This window comes from Diceros bicornis, chromosome 24, assembly GCF_020826845.1.
Source record: "Diceros bicornis minor isolate mBicDic1 chromosome 24, mDicBic1.mat.cur, whole genome shotgun sequence".
In the NCBI taxonomy this organism is placed as follows: Eukaryota; Metazoa; Chordata; class Mammalia; order Perissodactyla; family Rhinocerotidae; genus Diceros; species Diceros bicornis.
This window is the reverse complement of record NC_080763.1, coordinates 15,794,138-15,810,857: the sequence shown is the minus strand read 5'-3', so window position 1 is coordinate 15,810,857 and position 16,720 is coordinate 15,794,138. Positions and strand designations below refer to the sequence as shown.

General features: G+C 36.9%; 1 protein-coding gene across 8 annotated transcripts in view; it reads right to left on the bottom strand.

Moving 5' to 3' along the window:
- GPHN (gephyrin) overlaps positions 1-16,720 on the bottom strand; it is a 648,078-nt gene that overhangs the window by 86,548 nt on the left and 544,810 nt on the right. For 4 of the 8 annotated variants that reach the window (XM_058567151.1, XM_058567147.1, XM_058567153.1 and 1 more), the window contains 4 exons: positions 10,336-10,391; positions 3,666-3,800; positions 2,124-2,182; positions 917-1,070 (listed from right to left, as the gene is read on the bottom strand). In XM_058567151.1, coding sequence (XP_058423134.1) covers positions 917-1,070; positions 2,124-2,182; positions 3,666-3,800; positions 10,336-10,391 — 404 coding nt within the window. The remainder of the gene's footprint in view (positions 1-916; positions 1,071-2,123; positions 2,183-3,665; positions 3,801-10,335; positions 10,392-16,720) is intronic. The other 4 variants (XM_058567152.1, XM_058567148.1, XM_058567154.1 and 1 more) reach the window with 1 other exon arrangement.

Here is a 16,720-nt window from a genome sequence, read left to right as displayed (position 1 = left end):
TAACCTTAGAGCCTCCAACTGAAGTTCTGTACAACCTAAGCAAAATGAGGAACAGGAGATTTTTCAAGAGTTCTCAAAAAGATTGACTGAATTCCCCTTCCTAAATCAAGGCTGAAATGATACTTCAACACATTCTGAATAGCATGCCACCAGAGATGCTATCTTTAGAAAAAAACAAACAAACTTGATTTTCAAATCCTTCCTGGTGATTAAAGATCACTTGGAACTTTTAGCAAGAAGAAGGGTTAGCTATGGTGTCCTGATTCATTGAATTACTTCCCACACTTAGGTGGCGCATCATCTCAGCAGCAGAGTGGGTACAATTCATTGTCCTAACAGACTAAGCACAGAGTTTGCACAGTTGAATATCTATAGCTAATAGTCGACATTCTTTGTTTATATGTACTAAGTGTGTGGAAAGGCCATTAGTTGTAATATTTCATTCTAATAAATGGAAGGGAACATTTCTTTTTTTGTGTGTGTGAGGAGATCAGCCCTGTGCTAACATCTGCCAATCCTCCTCTTTTTTTGCTGAGGAAGACTGGCCCTGGGCTAACATCCGTGCCCATCTTCCTCCACTTTATATGGGACAACACCATAGCATGGCTTGCCAAGCAGTGCGTCAGTGTGCGCCTGGGATCCGAACCAGCGAACCCCAGGCCACCGAAGCGGAGCGTGCGCACTTAACCGCTTGCGCCACTGGGCCAGCCCCGGGAACACTTCTTAATACATAATTTCTAGTTCTTCCTTCTTTACAAGATATCTTCTGTACTTGAACTATCTTGAGGCCAATTTATTATTTTCCTGTTACAGGAATGTGGTAAGATATATAATCCACAATGTTCTCTTTACAACACAGAACAGATGTCAGAAATACTTTTATCTGAAAGCCTCTCCTCCCCGCTTTTTTTTTTACCTCATTCCCTGTTGACATGACTGCAACCACTGGAAACTTATTAACTTCAACCTCTGTGACACCTACAGTTGCCAGAAGACCAATCTCTGATGGGCCCATGTGGGTTCCTTTGGCCAAAACACATTCTCCTCTTTTAATATCATGGCCGATAGGTCTGAAAGTCAAAGCAGAACCATAAGCAATATGACTAAGAATAATATTTTCTCAACTCAGAGGGAAACTTTAGTGTCAGAGAAGGAGGACACTCAAGGCTTGAGGAGGAAAAAGTCAAGAGATGAGATAGAAGCAGAATAATAAAATGAAGAGATTCTAAAAACTCTATGATTTTTTAATTAAAAAATTTAAATCACACAACAGAAGACAGAAATAGGATTTGTATCTATTACTGCAAAACAGGAATATGTTACTTCATATTTGAAAATTATTTTACAAATTGCTTTGTACCACATTACAGTCAAAAACACTAACTGTAAACTTTGTTTGACATAAGGCAAGAATTTATATGAAACTATCCAGTGGCATTAATGATAAAAGGTCCCTAGCTTGTTAGCTTTGTCGTGAGGAGAATAATGCTAATGAGGTTACAGTCATGGAGATAATTTCCATTTTGACCACTTAGTTGGTCCAGTTCTAGGGCCACACAGGCCCATGCACCTTGGCCTGCTATCATAGGGATGGGAGTGTAGCTTTGTTACAAGGAAATGTTGAACAAATTAGTATTAATGGAATCAGAGAAAACATAGTCCATTGTAAGAAAAATCATTTAAAATATATGTACTACTTATGGTAGGACAGTAGTCTCATCTTTGTATGTAAAGAGTAGCAGATTATTCCATTATTATTGGTAGTCAGTAGAGGAGGGGCTATCAGCTAATTGTGTAAATATCCAATTTTGGTATTATCTGTGTTAATACCCAATTCTGGATTATCTAGGACTAGGATTAATTGTGGATTACGTAGGCTCATGACTTTCCCTCCTTCTCACGTTGCTTTTGACTATTTCATTTGCCTTTACCATTTGCGTGAAAAAGTAGTCAGGGCAGACGTGGGATGTAGAATTCAGAAAAATTCATTTTGCTACTTGTTAAAAGCTCTGAAAGCTAATGGCTAATTGACTGAGCTGTGATTTATAATAGCCATGCTCTCCTGAGTTCATGATCATGGAGAAACAAAAGTTGCCTATACGTTGTATATGTTATGAACTTACCTGATATCTTGGCCAGGCCGAGCTTGCACCAGAATTCGTACTTCAAGTTCCTCAGTGCCCTGTAATAAGAACAAGTCATGTAATTTCAAACAGAACAATTTAATAGAATTTCTGATCAACAGAATTTAGCTACTCAGGTGCTTTTATCATCAGATGGGCCCAGAATATATACAAATGTAGAGAAACATAAAACTATCTGCTAAACCCTTTGAGTACAATGAATTTTTACAACACGTTCCTGAAAAACTAGGTTTGATGCCAAGGAATAAATAAATAAATAAAATATTTTCATGTTTTTTAAAAATGTACCAATTCAAATATTGAATTTTACTTTGTAAGTAGTATTCTCAAGGAAAAACAGAAAATATATATATAGATGACTATCCTAATAGATACAGTGAATGTGCATGGAGATAACCCATCTCTTCTGTTCCCATGAATCACAGGTATAATACTAGGCCAAAGGTCCCAGATACCTGCAGAAATTTCAGTGAAGGACTTATAGTTTGCCTGGTAGTAGATTTCTGTAAATTAATGGTGATCATCAATTTTGCATCTATGGGCTATGAATAATATTGTGACACTGGAACTGTGTCTTGTCATCTGGCAGAGTCTGTAGATGCATATGCTCTGGATTTCAATGCTCTGCTGGCTTCCCTGATGCCAATAAATCTGCTGGACAGTTTTAACAGCAGGCAATGTGATCTGCAGGCCAACAGTTGAATTTTATAAGTCTAACATGTGGGAAGGTGATTAAAAAGAAAATCCCCAGATCAAGCAAAGTGGCTGTCTCTCAACATGATCGAATTTTACTATAAACCCAGTCCAGGAGAATATATTCTTGTTTTTAACTTCAGATTTTAAAATATAAGCTATCTTAAACTTCTTCACAAAACAAGTAAGATAGCCAGTCATTGAAACCTTCGTTGAAACTATTCTTTTATTAGTGGCTGATCCTCTGGTTTCAATAATTGTTACTAGTTTCAATGAGATGAAGGCCTCGTTTGACCAAAAAAAGATCTCAGGTTCTTTATTTTAGGCAATACAGGGGGAACTGACATCAATTTAATATTTCAAGGCTGTCATTTGGTGGCACAGATATTCCTGAATTATAGAAAACCAGAGCTGGTTTAGTGGCTTAGTGTAATATTCAAGAACTTTCCCAAATGTTCTTTGTTAAATTCTTCTCTATTAAATTATCCTTCACATTTTATCAGACGCTTGTCCTGATGAACAAATTTCTCAGCCAGAAGGTATGTCAATAGTTAATATCTCTGTTCTTCTACCTTGAGGTAATTTCTTTCCTCGTTTGCCTGTGAAATTTCTTGGATCAAATGTGGTTCCAATTCTGCTATAATCACAGTAATGATCATAAAAATGTCTCCTATAACAAAAGATTTTCAAGCCTAAGGCAATTCTTTATTTACTGGACACCCATATATGTAAGATCCTAACATAACCAAAAAAACTGAGTTAATCTCACAAACATTGCAGAAAATGGGCATGACTCATAATGCTGCCATAGGAATGAAGCAGTAAGACCTGGTAATGACGTACATCATCGGATTCCCTGATAAGTTCGGTATCTTCCACTTGTACTACTGCATCAGCACCGCAGGGGATTGGAGCACCTGTTGTAACTCGCATGACTTGTCCCGGCATTACTGTCTGAGTTGGCTAGAAACACAAACACATAAGAAAGAGTTGATTTACTTTGCTGCTGCAAAGGAAAATCTGCAGGAGATGTAACATTTTTAGAAACAAACCATAAAAGAAAAGTCTTACAGTCTTATTAATTTTGGGCCAATGTAGTAAAAGTCACAAACAGGTGTACTTACACCAAAGAGGCTTTAACTTAATTTAAGATAATGACTATTAGATGTCCTTCTTGGTGCCTGTTTTCCTTTTGAAGAACTGCCACCTACATTTGCCACTTTTTTGTGTGTGTGTGTGAGGAGATCAGCCCCGAGCTAACATCCATGTTAATCCTCCTCTTTTTTTTTTTTGCTGAGGAAGACCGGCTCTGAGCTAACATCTATTGCCAGTCCTCCTCCTTTTTTTCCCCAAAGCCCCTGTAGATAGTTGTACGTCATAGTTGCACATCCTTCTAGTTGCTATATGTGGGACATGGCCTCAGCATGGCCGGAGAAGTGGTGCGTCGGTGCGCCCGGGATCCGAACTGGGGCCGTCAGTAGCGGAGCGCGCGCACTTAACCGCTAAGCCACGGGGCCAACCCACATTTGCCACTTCTATCTCTCACTCAAATAATGTGAATTTTTTTAATATATGTAAAGTGATTTGAGAGTCTTTAAGAAAAAAATGGCATGCAATATGATTTTATGAAGGACAATTATGAAAAACTGCATTGGTCATTCATTAAAGTTCTGATATTTGAGAAATGTAGTACTTTATTAACTAAACTTTTTGGTTAAGTCAAGGCAAGCCAGAAAATTCATTTTACTTATTGCTCTTGAAAATCTTTCTAAAATATATTAGTTCACCTTTCAATTAATAATAGAAATCTAGCAAATGTAATTAAATAATTTTAAAATGATTCCAGTGTCTGTAATGATTTGGGTTAAACATTATATCCAAGATTTTCATTATGTGAGCTTTCATATGGATGGTATAGGAGACTGACTACAGCACATGCCCTGCGAACTTCCCCAGTATATGGAAAAGTATATTTCTGAAAGATTCATCTGATAGGTTTGATCTGGCCTCAGAAGAGTCATTTGTCATGGGCCATGATTTAGGTCAGAGTTGGGAAAAGGGGTGCTTCAAATTTCCCCTAAAAGAAAATTCTGAGATAATATTAATTCCTCAATTAAAAAAAGCTATCTCTACAAAGATATATGCTTCATAAGTATTTAAAATCTTAGGTCACAACAATGTGAATATACTTAACACTACTGAACTGTACACTTAAAAATGGTTAAGGTGGTACTTTTTTTTTTTTCTTTTTTTGTGAGAAAGATCAGCCTTGAGCTAACATCCATTGCCAATCCCCCTCTTTTTCCTGAGGAAGACTGGCCCTGAGCTAACATCCGTGCCCATTTTCCTCCACTTCATATGGGACGCCGCCACAGCGTGGCTTGACAAGCGGTGCGTCAGCGTGTGCCCGGGATCCACACCTGCGAACCCCGGGCCGCCGAAGCGGAGTGTGCGCACTTAACCGCTTGTGCCACTGGGCCAGCCCCCTAAGGTCGTACATTTTATGCTATATATTTTTTACCACATTAAAAAAAAATTGTAGGGAATGGTTAAGGAAAAATACCCCTCCGCTGGATGAACAATCAAAGTAAAACTGGAAATTTGTTTATTAGAAAAGCATTAAAAAGCTTCTTTCCATGATATTATTGCTGCAAACAATACCACCAATAGCTAATATTTATTGAACCCTCAATCGATGCTAGGTTCAGTGCTAAGTGCATTATTATATTCTAAAATATAAGCCCTAGAAAGATAGGAATTTGTTTTATTTTCTGTTTGCCTCTCCAGATCACATCACCATTCTCTATCCTGTGTTGTTAGAAGGCTGACCTCTATGGACTGTTGCAAACAGGTTCTCATCACTCTGGCTTCTAATTAGGTTCAGCCAATGAGAGGGGCCAACGAGAGATCAGAAGGTAGGACAGAGAGAGAAGTAGAGTTTTTATTCCCCTTGCTCTTTCCCTGCTAGGCTGCAGTCTGTTGATGGCTATGTCATCTCTACCACTGAGGACCACAGCTCCTATTAGGTGGCTCTCTCCCATAGCTATGAATCTCCCCAGGTCCAGGTACCACTCTGTCTTTGACCCTTCAGACCTAGAGGTGGTAATGGAATGTCATTGTTGCTAGCACCTGGGTGCTTCACATTCCTTTGTTAGTTTCCTTTAACCCTGTCTATATCTTGGATATAGTTCCTGCATTAATCTTCTTTAATCACCCCTTTTCCAGACATATTTATTGCTCTATCATCCCAATGCCTAGAAAGTATCTGGTACAAAGCTGGTAGTCAATAAATATCTCCAGAATGAATGAATGAACATGCATGATCTCATTATCCCAACAACTACATGAAGTATGCAATCCTTCTTGGCTTACAACTCCAGCGTTCTCCCTGCTTTTCTACCACAGTCATTGGGTAAAGAGATTCTTGGGATCAGATCTGGCACTGGACTATGTACCTTATATCCCCTTATTCTGTTATTTGAATAAAAGACATTCCAGGCTTATTCAGAATTGTTACATTTTAATGTAATTTTCTACCAAGATAATGCATAGGATTTAAAATGAAAAGTGTAGGGCCTAATACATTAAATTTTTTTTTTTAATTTTCAACCCCAGACACTACTACTTGTTTGAGACATCTCTTAATCCACTATATATGACCATTTTGCAGTGCAGTGACTTTTGATGAAAAATATTAAAGTTTTGAGTTGATATACGTGTTGTTTAGTAGAGGTGCTAATGCCAAAACTATCTTCTGAGCCTGTGGAACAAAGATATTAATATAGGCCTAAAGAGGTCTTTCTTTTGCTGAAAGTGCCTTTTTGGCTAAGGCAACAAGTAAATCCTAAAGTAAGTTTCAGGGCAGTTGCTTCTTAAGCTGAAATGTGTTAGCCTGGAGCCCTGCCTCAATTTAGTTGGGTTCAATGTACCATATTCTGTAAACTTACTTTAAGTTTTACTGTAGTTGTACCTGTAATTTTCTCCACTTCTTGGCTTAAATCAACTCTGAAGAAGTGTTTTCGTGTGGTTATTAAATAAAAAATTTGGCTCCTTTCCAAGACCAGTAATTCTAAGCGGTAGGTGAAGGATTCCTACCAGCTCACTTACATTAAATCTAACGTAAAAGATATTATTGGATATATAAAGACATTAGAGTAGACATATAAACTACAATTGAATTGAATCAACTGGAAAAGTCTAGCAATACGTGAAGTACCTCCTTTATTTATTTATTCATTTTTTGTGAGGAAGATCAGCCCTGAGCTAACATCCAATGCCAATCCTCCTCTTTTTTGCTGAGGAAGATTGGCCCTGGGCTAACATTTGTGTCCATCTTCCTCCACTTTTTTTTTTTTTTTTTTTTTTTTTTTTTGTGAGGAGACCAGCCCTGAGCTAACATCCGCCAATTCTCCTCTTTTTTTTTTTTTGCCGAGGAAGACGGCCCTGGGCTAACATCTGTGCCCATCTTCCTCCACTTTATATGGGACGCCGCCACAGCATGGCTTACCAAGCAGTGCGTCGGTGCGCGCCCGGGATCCGAACCAGCGAACCCCGGGCCGCCGCAGCGGAGCGCGCGCACTCAACCGCTTGCGCCACCGGGCCGGCCCCTTCCTCCACTTTTTATATGGGACGCCGCCACAGCATGGCCTGACAAGCGGTGCGTCAGTGCATGCCCGGGATTCGGGCCTGTGAACCCCAGGCCCCTGAAGTAGAGTGTGCGCACTTAACTGATGCGCCACTGGGTCGGCCCCGAAGTACCTCTTTTAGATTGTTAAGACTAGCAACTAATTCTTTTTTATTTTTATTGATATACCTTATGTGCTTTATATAAAGTAAAAACAGTTAAAATTTTGATTTTTCCCTAATGGAGGTATTGAGTTGGATGTTTTGAGCTTTGTCCAATGATAGCACTTTATAATTACATAATATTTTCTTTGAAAGTGTTCAGGGCTAATCAATAGGACCAAACTATAAGTGATTTAAAGTCAAATATTTTGGTATACCAAGAAATCATTGAGTAAACCACTGTCTCAGTGTATGCAATTGCACCCCAATGCTCAACTGTATGTACTTTCAATAAGTGAGCAATTTGGCTCTTGCAAGATTGCTATAAAAAGTCTGTATGATACATCAGTTATAGATAAAGGACATCACAGGTAATTTGAAGAAAAACTCCATTTTCTTGTATAGTTTGATCTTTTTTCCCATCAACCTTTTATAAGAACTTACAAGAAGTTGGCAACTTTTAAGTTTTACAACTTTTCTTGTGCTCCTAGTTCTCTAGTATAGTTGGAGGTCTTATAGTAAATAAAGTTTAAGTCCACAGGTCCCTAACAATCTGCTACCTATTCCTATGTATACTAGGCTATGACTACAACAAACTATTTGCAGTTCCCTAAGCATTCCACGCAATTTTTTAAACATCTTTGGGTCTTGACTTATACTGTTTCCTCTGCCTGGAATGTCCTTTTCTCATTTCTGCTTTTAGGCCCAGCTCCAATGTCTTCTCTCCAATCCTTCTAGGATGACATGCTCAACCTCTCTATTGTGCTCCATGGCTCATGACTGACAGCACTAGTTAAAAACTAAAATATAGTACTATACTTAGTTGTTTATACTCTGTCTCTTCCACTAGATATAAACTCCTTAAGAGTAGTAATCATGTCTTAATCTACTTTATACGCCTAGAACCTCGCACAGTGCCTGGTACACACAGGCAGCAAGTATGTTTGATAAATGTTGGATAGACTCAATTGAAGATCAGAGAAGTATTCCTTGAATAATTGATATTTTGTGGCTTTGCTATAAAAACGGATGCTTTAGATGCCCATTGCTGATGGAAATATATACCAAGAAGTCAAATAAACTAAGGTGACAATGCAAGTCATTTATACAAAAGGGACCCAGGCCTAGCTGTTCTTTTTGTCAGGAAAAAAGTCACGGGGACTAAAACCAGCCTGGGTACACTATGAACAAGGATCTAATCACTATAGTGCCAGCATTAGCTTCACAGATCTGTACACAGTTCTCCTCAATGCTTGGATGTAGAGATGAGGGAGCTAGGGTCACCACCATGGGCACCATCCTTCTCCTATATACTTCCTCAACCCCTCTCTAGTTTTAGGATATAAGGGAGTACCTGCTAAACCAAGGAAGAAAAGGCATGGGACATAGCTTTTGTCCAAACTGCTATATATATATTTTTTTCCTCCTTTATTTTCATATAATGCTTATGAGTGCTTGGTGGTACAAGAGGAGAAAAATGCCTTGGTCTTCCTCTGGTTCTATTCAATAAGGTAGGAGCTCTTTTAATTAACCTTCACAACTCACTGGATTAACATATGCTATTTCCTCTTAAACATAATGATGACCACAGCATAAATTAAGTTTTAAGGTGTTATACTCTTCTCCTATATACCTGTAAACTACTGCTCTAAGATTCAATTGAATTTGTTCCCAAACTTGTTTGTACCAGTTTGTGGCAGGAGTCACTATTGAATTATGTAAGTTAAATAAATATTACATAAACCAATGATATATGAGTGTGAAGAGTTATTTTTTTTCCTATAATAATTAAGTTAAACCTTTGGAAAAACTCAATTAAAAATGCTGCTAAAAAGAACTGCTGTCAAACTAGGTGTGGGTGAAGCAACTGTAAAAAATTATAAAAATATAATAAAAATTTAGAAGGATTCTATACTTAGATACTTTGCAAATGTCCTTAAATTTTTCTCCAGTTTAAAGAAACCAAAACTAGAAATCCCGTATAATGCCTTTTGGATGTGATTTATGTAAGAAAGACCAGACAGAAATTCAAATAGTAGATACTTATTATAAGAAAAGCCTTGGCTCTCCATCAAATTATTAACAAATAAATGTTCATTTACTTAAGTTAAATTTATCCTTATTTCAAAAATATAAAATAATTTCCCACTTTTAACTTATTTCCAATTAAATGGCCAATTACTGGGTCTCAAAGGCGTTAAATTAAGAGGACTTCTATTATACTTCCATTAATGGCCCATTAGTGCTTAATTTCTTAAAAGAAATATATGTATACCTGTTCCCTGGCTAGCTCCCTAATGAGAAAAATTAATCTAAATGATTAGCTAGAGAGGTTAAATAATCTGCTTTTTCTAAATTTCCATTTTTAACACAAGTTGGGAAAAAGTCTGAGAAGACCACTTAGAAATTGAAGTTCTATTCAGAACATTAATGTTTATACAGGAAGAAAGAATTATCCAATCACAAGGCTAGAAAATGCTTGTGGGGCATGTCTGTGAGACATACCAACAACACCACGCCATATATTAATAGACACAGATTCTTTCAGTTAAGAAATAATTCTTTTGGTTCTTTCCCATGGGTTCTTTTCATCTCTTTGATAACATAACCCCTCTCTAAGATTTCCATTACAATGATGGTAGCAGTTTAGAATTAGATCCTGAAAGTCCAGGAAACTGAAATCTTTAGGGCCTTTCAGGCCTATAAATCTCACCTGTTCACCAGCTTGGGATTCCCCAATGATGAAACGATCTCCTGGGCCATCAGCAGCTGTGAGACGAACAGCACCAAGAACAAACATCAGAATGAATCTATAGCAAGGACTAAGAACCTAGAATTGGAATTCTAACATGTGACGTAAATGATCAGATAAGGCTTCAGGAAAAGTGCAATACTTTTCTGATCTCCTAGACTAGACAATGGCTTTGATACTACTGGTTTGATCTTTGGTGTCCACAACTCACAAGTACCAACAAAAGTGGCTCTAACTGTGCTCTTTCTTGGTGTCACTGGAGATAGTCTTCCCGTTGCTCCATAATTTCTACACTTGTACTTTTTAAACAGGAAGTTCTTTTAACCTATCCTACTAAATAAATACCACCTTATCCATGGGTACGTGTGTGTGATATGTGTGTGCACACCGATGGAGATATATATATATATATCCATATTTTTATAAATTTTTAATTATTTCATACTATTTTCTTATTTATAATCTAGTATGATCTTCAAAATAGTGAAATAGGAAGAACATATATTCTTTTCTTCATTTGACATTTGAAGGAAATGAGTTACAGAAGGAAGGAACTCAGGTAGAAAAGGTTAAGTACCTTGAATAAGTTCTGGTTAGTGGTAGAGCTAGGACTACAATCCAGTCCCTTAATTCCCAGTACAGTATATATATATTTTTTATAATGGGTCAAAATGCTATTTATGAATTAGAATACATAGGCAGTGCTGCATCACATTTTCCATTGGCTATTTCTTTTTAAATTGAAAGAAACACTGTCAGAATTGAGACGGAAAAAATTTCTTATCCAATTTTTTTTCTACATACAGTACAGCAATGGCCGGGTGAAAAAATATTCCTGGAGATAAATGTATTCAAAAAGGTTTTATTCACATATGATGTGGATTTCAGACCAATACTACTGGAAAGGCAATGCCTATCTAATGAATTTTATGATCATGACCATTACTTCGGTGTCATCTGCATACAGCAAGGGTTTGAGGCACATACACAGAAAAGATAACACTTTCTATATGAATATTTTAAGTATATTTGCAATCATAATGATAAATATTACACAGTATTTTCCCTCTTTTAAAAAGGACATATAAAATTCATTGTTTCTTTATGTGATTACAAAGTGGTACTTTTTCTAAAGGTTTATATACAATACTGTTTATAATAAGTTACCTTTTTTTTTGCACAGATGACTTTGGTTAACCTGATGTGGATAGGGACAAAAAATTAACATTGGGTCTCTTCTACGAACTAGATGTTGTATCTTGTTCTTTATAGACATTATCTTAGTCAATAAACTCTTGGCTTTCTTGTGTTTTTTGGAATCCTGTTCTATTTTCAGTGTAAAAACAAGAATAGTTTTCTTGTAATGCTATTCTTATTATGCTGCTTTTATGGGTTCTTTTTTATTTAATTTTTTTAAACGAACAATTTAAAACAGACATACAAGTCACTGCTTCAACAATTATCAACATTTTACCAATCTTGTTTCATCTATCCTCTCACTTTATTTTTGTGTTTAAAGCAAATCACGATTTTCTTACTGTAGAAAATTAAAAGGCAATTTTCTTTCAGAATTCTTCACTAACTGCATCTCAAATGTGAATAAACTTATTTTTAGTTATTTCTCTACTAGAGATATTACCAGCTTACCACCTCCTATAAGCAACCTAGACATTTTCTCTTTTTGCTTCTTGCACAAAGGGAAATTAGCATGGTTTTAGAGTAAAACAAAGCTGAATCTGAATCCTGGCTCTGCCTATTATTAGTCTCAAGACTTTCCACAAATTACTAAACCTTTCTCTAACCTTCAGTTTTCTTGTTGATAAAAATAGGGATAATAATACTTTAAAAAATAATATCTTTTAAAACTTTTGACTTCTTTCATTCATTCACTAAATTTCTACTGAGTGTCTTCTATGCCTCAAGTGTCATATTAGGTGATGGGACAGAGCAAAGAGTAAAACCAGACATTGTGTTTCTATTCTAATGCAGTGCCAGTCTGTGGCAATGTTTTTCAAACTCTGGATCACAAATGGAGGTGGGCTGTAAAATCATCCTGTAAATAATTTTTTGATTGAAAAAGAATAGAAAGTATATTTCATCATGCATGGTAAGGATGAATATTGTTTCATGAAACATTTTTGTTTACAGATGTGTGTATATGTATATTTACATGTATTGTATATGCTATATATGTTTGTATATTTCATTGACTTGTGATGTATAATGCATTTGATGTGTGTCTTCCTATGGGTGTGGTTAAAATAAAACTCTTAAAGCAACCGATGTAGTGGGGGAGAATGATATTAATCAAATAATCACAATAACGAATATATAAATACAAATTAAGAAAACCACTCTTAAAGGAAAGGTACATGGTTTTATAAAGAGACAGGTACAAGAAAAGTTGCTCTTTTCAAGATGAATTCTATAAGCTTGGATGGGAGGGGGTGGAAGTAGAGGTATGGTGGTATATGAACCGAAGCTTGGAAAGAAAGAAACTAAGCAAGCCACAGTATGCTGTTAAGAGAAGATGGATAGATTCCAAGGATTTCTGTAAGGGCTTAGAATTTTTTCCCCTCCTAATTCTGATATTTCTGTTAATAAGTTTTCTGTTTTGTAACTGCAGAATTTAATTTGAAGGAAGTGATAAAAGCAATATAAACCAAATCCTAATAGCAAATGCATTATATAAGTAATTTATTATGCTTAATGCTAGACCCTGAAGCTGCTCCCATTTCCACTCTCTTTTTTATTTTTTTAAGGAAGATTAGCCCTGCACTAATATCTGTTGCCAATCCTCCTCTTTTTCTTTTTCTTTTCTCCCCAAAGCCCTAGTACATAGTTGAGTATCATAGTTGTAGAGTTGTAGCTCTTCTATGTGGGACGCCGCCTCAGCATGGCTTGACGAGTGGTTAGTAGGTCTGCGCCTAGGATCCAAACCAGCGAACCCTGGGCCACCAAAGTGGAATGCGCAAACTTAACAGCTACGTCACCGGGCTGGCGCCTCCACTCTCTTTTTTTAATGTCCAGAAAACACTTTTAGTCTTGTTCACCTGTTTATTTGAAGATTTCTGATTATATCATTTGATATAAAATTGATACCATTAGATAACTATTTATTGGGGCAACGTATAGAAAATGATCTTCCCCAAGCCATTTGCCACAGAATTATCCCTTATTTTCATTTCCCAGCCATATGTGAACTCTCTGTAAGCCTCTTGAAATACTTTATAGCTATTCATTTATTTTCAGTGATAAAGAGTCTCATCATTTCCATGTTAGGGCTGAATATACTGAGGCCATAGAGATAGCATAACTTTTAGAGGTCCTAGGAAATATCTTTGATAAAGAAATAAGGCAGAGGGATTAAGAATTTGTTTACTCTGACAACTCAACAACAAAAGACCAAACAACCCAATTAAAAAAATGGGCAAAGGATCTGAACAGACATTTTTCCAAAGAAGATCTATAGATGGCCAACAGGCTCATGAAAACATGTTCAACATCACTAATTATTAGGGAAATGCAAATCAAAACTATAACCAGGGGGCCAGCCCTATGGCATAGTGGTTAAGTTTGGCATGTTCTGTGTTGGTGGCCTGGGTTAGCATGTTCGGATCCCGGGCATGGACCTACACCACTCGTCAGCCATGCTGTGGCAGTGACCCACATATAAAGTAGAGGAAGATTGGCACAGATGTTACCTCAGGGCTAACCTTCCTCAAGGAAAAAAAAACGAGGAAGATTGGCAACAGATGTTAGCTCAGGGCTAATCTTCCTCAGAAAAACAAAAACAAAAAGAAAACTATAATGAGATATGACCTCCCACCTGTCAGAATGGCTATTATTAAAAAGACAAGAAATAACAAGTGTTGGAGAGGATGTGGAGCGAAGGGAACTCATACACTGCCAGTAGGAAGGTAAACTGGTGCAGTCACTATGGAAAACAGTATGGAGATTCCTCAAAAAATTAAGAATAGAACTACCATATGACCCACCTATTCCACTTCTGGGTATTTATTCAAAGAACACAAAAACATGAATGTGAAAAAATATTTGCACCCCTATGGTCATTGCAGCATTATTCACAACAGCCAAGACTTGGAAACAATCTAAGTGCCCATCAATGGATGAATGGATAAAGAAGATGTGGTATATCTACACAACAGAACTAAGCCACAAAAAAAGATGAAATCTTGCCATTTGTGACAACATGGATGGACCTTGAGGGTATTACGCTAAGCGAAATAAGTCAGACATACTGTATGATTTCACTCATAAGTGGAAGATAAAAACAACAACAACAATAACCAAAAATGTAGATATAGAGATTAGATTGGTGGTTACCAGAGGGGAAGGAGAAGGAAAGGGGGCGAAAGGGGTAAAAAGGCACATGTGTATGGCAACGGACAGTAATTAGTCTTTGGGTGTTGAACATGATGTAGTCTACACAGAAATTGAAATATAATGGTGTACACCTGAGATTTATATAATATTATAAAACAATGTTACCTCAATTAAAAAAAAAGGAAGAAAAAAGAATTTGTTTACTCTGATTATGGAACCAAACTAAGACAGGATGATAAGCAACAGAGTAATAATATTTATGTGTATACTAACACTAAGATTATAGGAACAGCTGGGGTGGGGGTAAGCAAAGGTGACAGGACTAGTACAATGGGAGTAATACTTGCTGTTATTATACTGAGGGATTAAATCAGGTAGGTGAGTTGAGAATGAACTAAAATTAATTATTCCAATTATCTGCCTGCTCACATGACTAATGTGAGCACATCATAAAGCCATCTTCTTCATCCAAAGTGTCCTACAGTGGAAGGCAATAGGCTGTCAAACGAGTTGGAGAACCAGCTATGGCCAAAGAGGATTTAAATGGACAAAATTAGAAACCCTAGAACATGACTTTCATGAAAGAATAAGAACTAGCTCTAAATCAAAAGGTTATACTGAATTTTAGTATACACTTTAACCCACTGGAAGGAAGTATAACAAAAAGTTAATAGTGGCTAGGCAGTGAGATAATGGGTAATTTTATTTATTTATTTATTTTTTGTGTGTGAGGAAGATCAGACCTGAGCTAACGTCTGCCAATCCTCCTCTTTTTTTTTTTTTGGTGCTGAGGAAGACTGGCCCTGGGCTAACATCCATGCCCATCTTCCTCTACTTTATATGGGACGCTGCCATAGCATGGTTTGACAAGCGGTGTGTCGGTGAGCGCCCGGGATCCGAACCTGTGAAGCCCAGGCTGCTGAAGCAGAGCGTGCACACTTTACTACTTGCGCCACCGGGTGGTCCCATGTAATGGGTAATTTGAAAATGTTCTTTTTGATTTTCTGTATTTTCCATAACCATGTATTTCAATCAGAATGTAAAAAATAAAAAGCTTTAAAACTTCCTTTACCCAAATGGCAAGGATTTCTCTTAGTATATCTTTCCAGAATTGTTTGTTACACATGGTTCTCAAAATAATTACAGTCTTGTTCATAATTTTCCCTTTTCTAAATGATCTGAAAACAAGTTCTGAAGGGATAAGCCTTTCAAATTGAACATTTTCAAGAAAACTGGACTTGAAATTCTGAGATATTTTTGCCTTTGCATCTAAGAAAAAATTGTGAGACAATGGGCACCCACATCTCTACAGGAGGGTGTAAATGCATCAAGATGGTTAGCTTAATCAGTGTGAAGGGAAAAATAACTTCAAAAATATAAAGAATAAAAACATTGTATTGATTCTAATTGGCAATATGCTACTTTCATTTTCTTTTCTCTGCTTTTATCTTTCAAATACACATCCTCCTGAATGCAGTTTTAGGTTTCTTAGATTACAGGTCTTGCTATTATTTACATCATCATCACTTGATTCCTGCCTTCCTTACACTCTATTGTTTCTTGCTTTTTTTTTTTTTAAGCTGTTCCTATTTCTTATTTCCTTAATCATGTTTTACTGTCTTGATTTTTCAACCCACATACCTAAAAGCAAGTGATCCTCCAACTGGTTTGGAGTTTTATCCTACATGTTTCTGAAGGATACTGGCTAATGCTTAGTGATCCAGAGCAAGTTAGCAATCTCTTTACACCTAGAGAGTTAGCAATGCTCACAGGTGCCACTGGTTATTACCAGAAGGCCTAAGGCAAAGGCAGAGGATAAGGAAAAAAATGGGGGGGGGGGCGGGGGAAGAAGGAAGCTGGGAGAAAGGAATGGGAGTAAAGGAAGATAGGGGTGAAGAGAAGGTACACGAAGTAGAGTATATTCTCTCAAGGATATTCTTTACCAAAACACAGCCTGGGGGTGGTATTATAACATAGAAAAGACTAAGACTATGCCTTT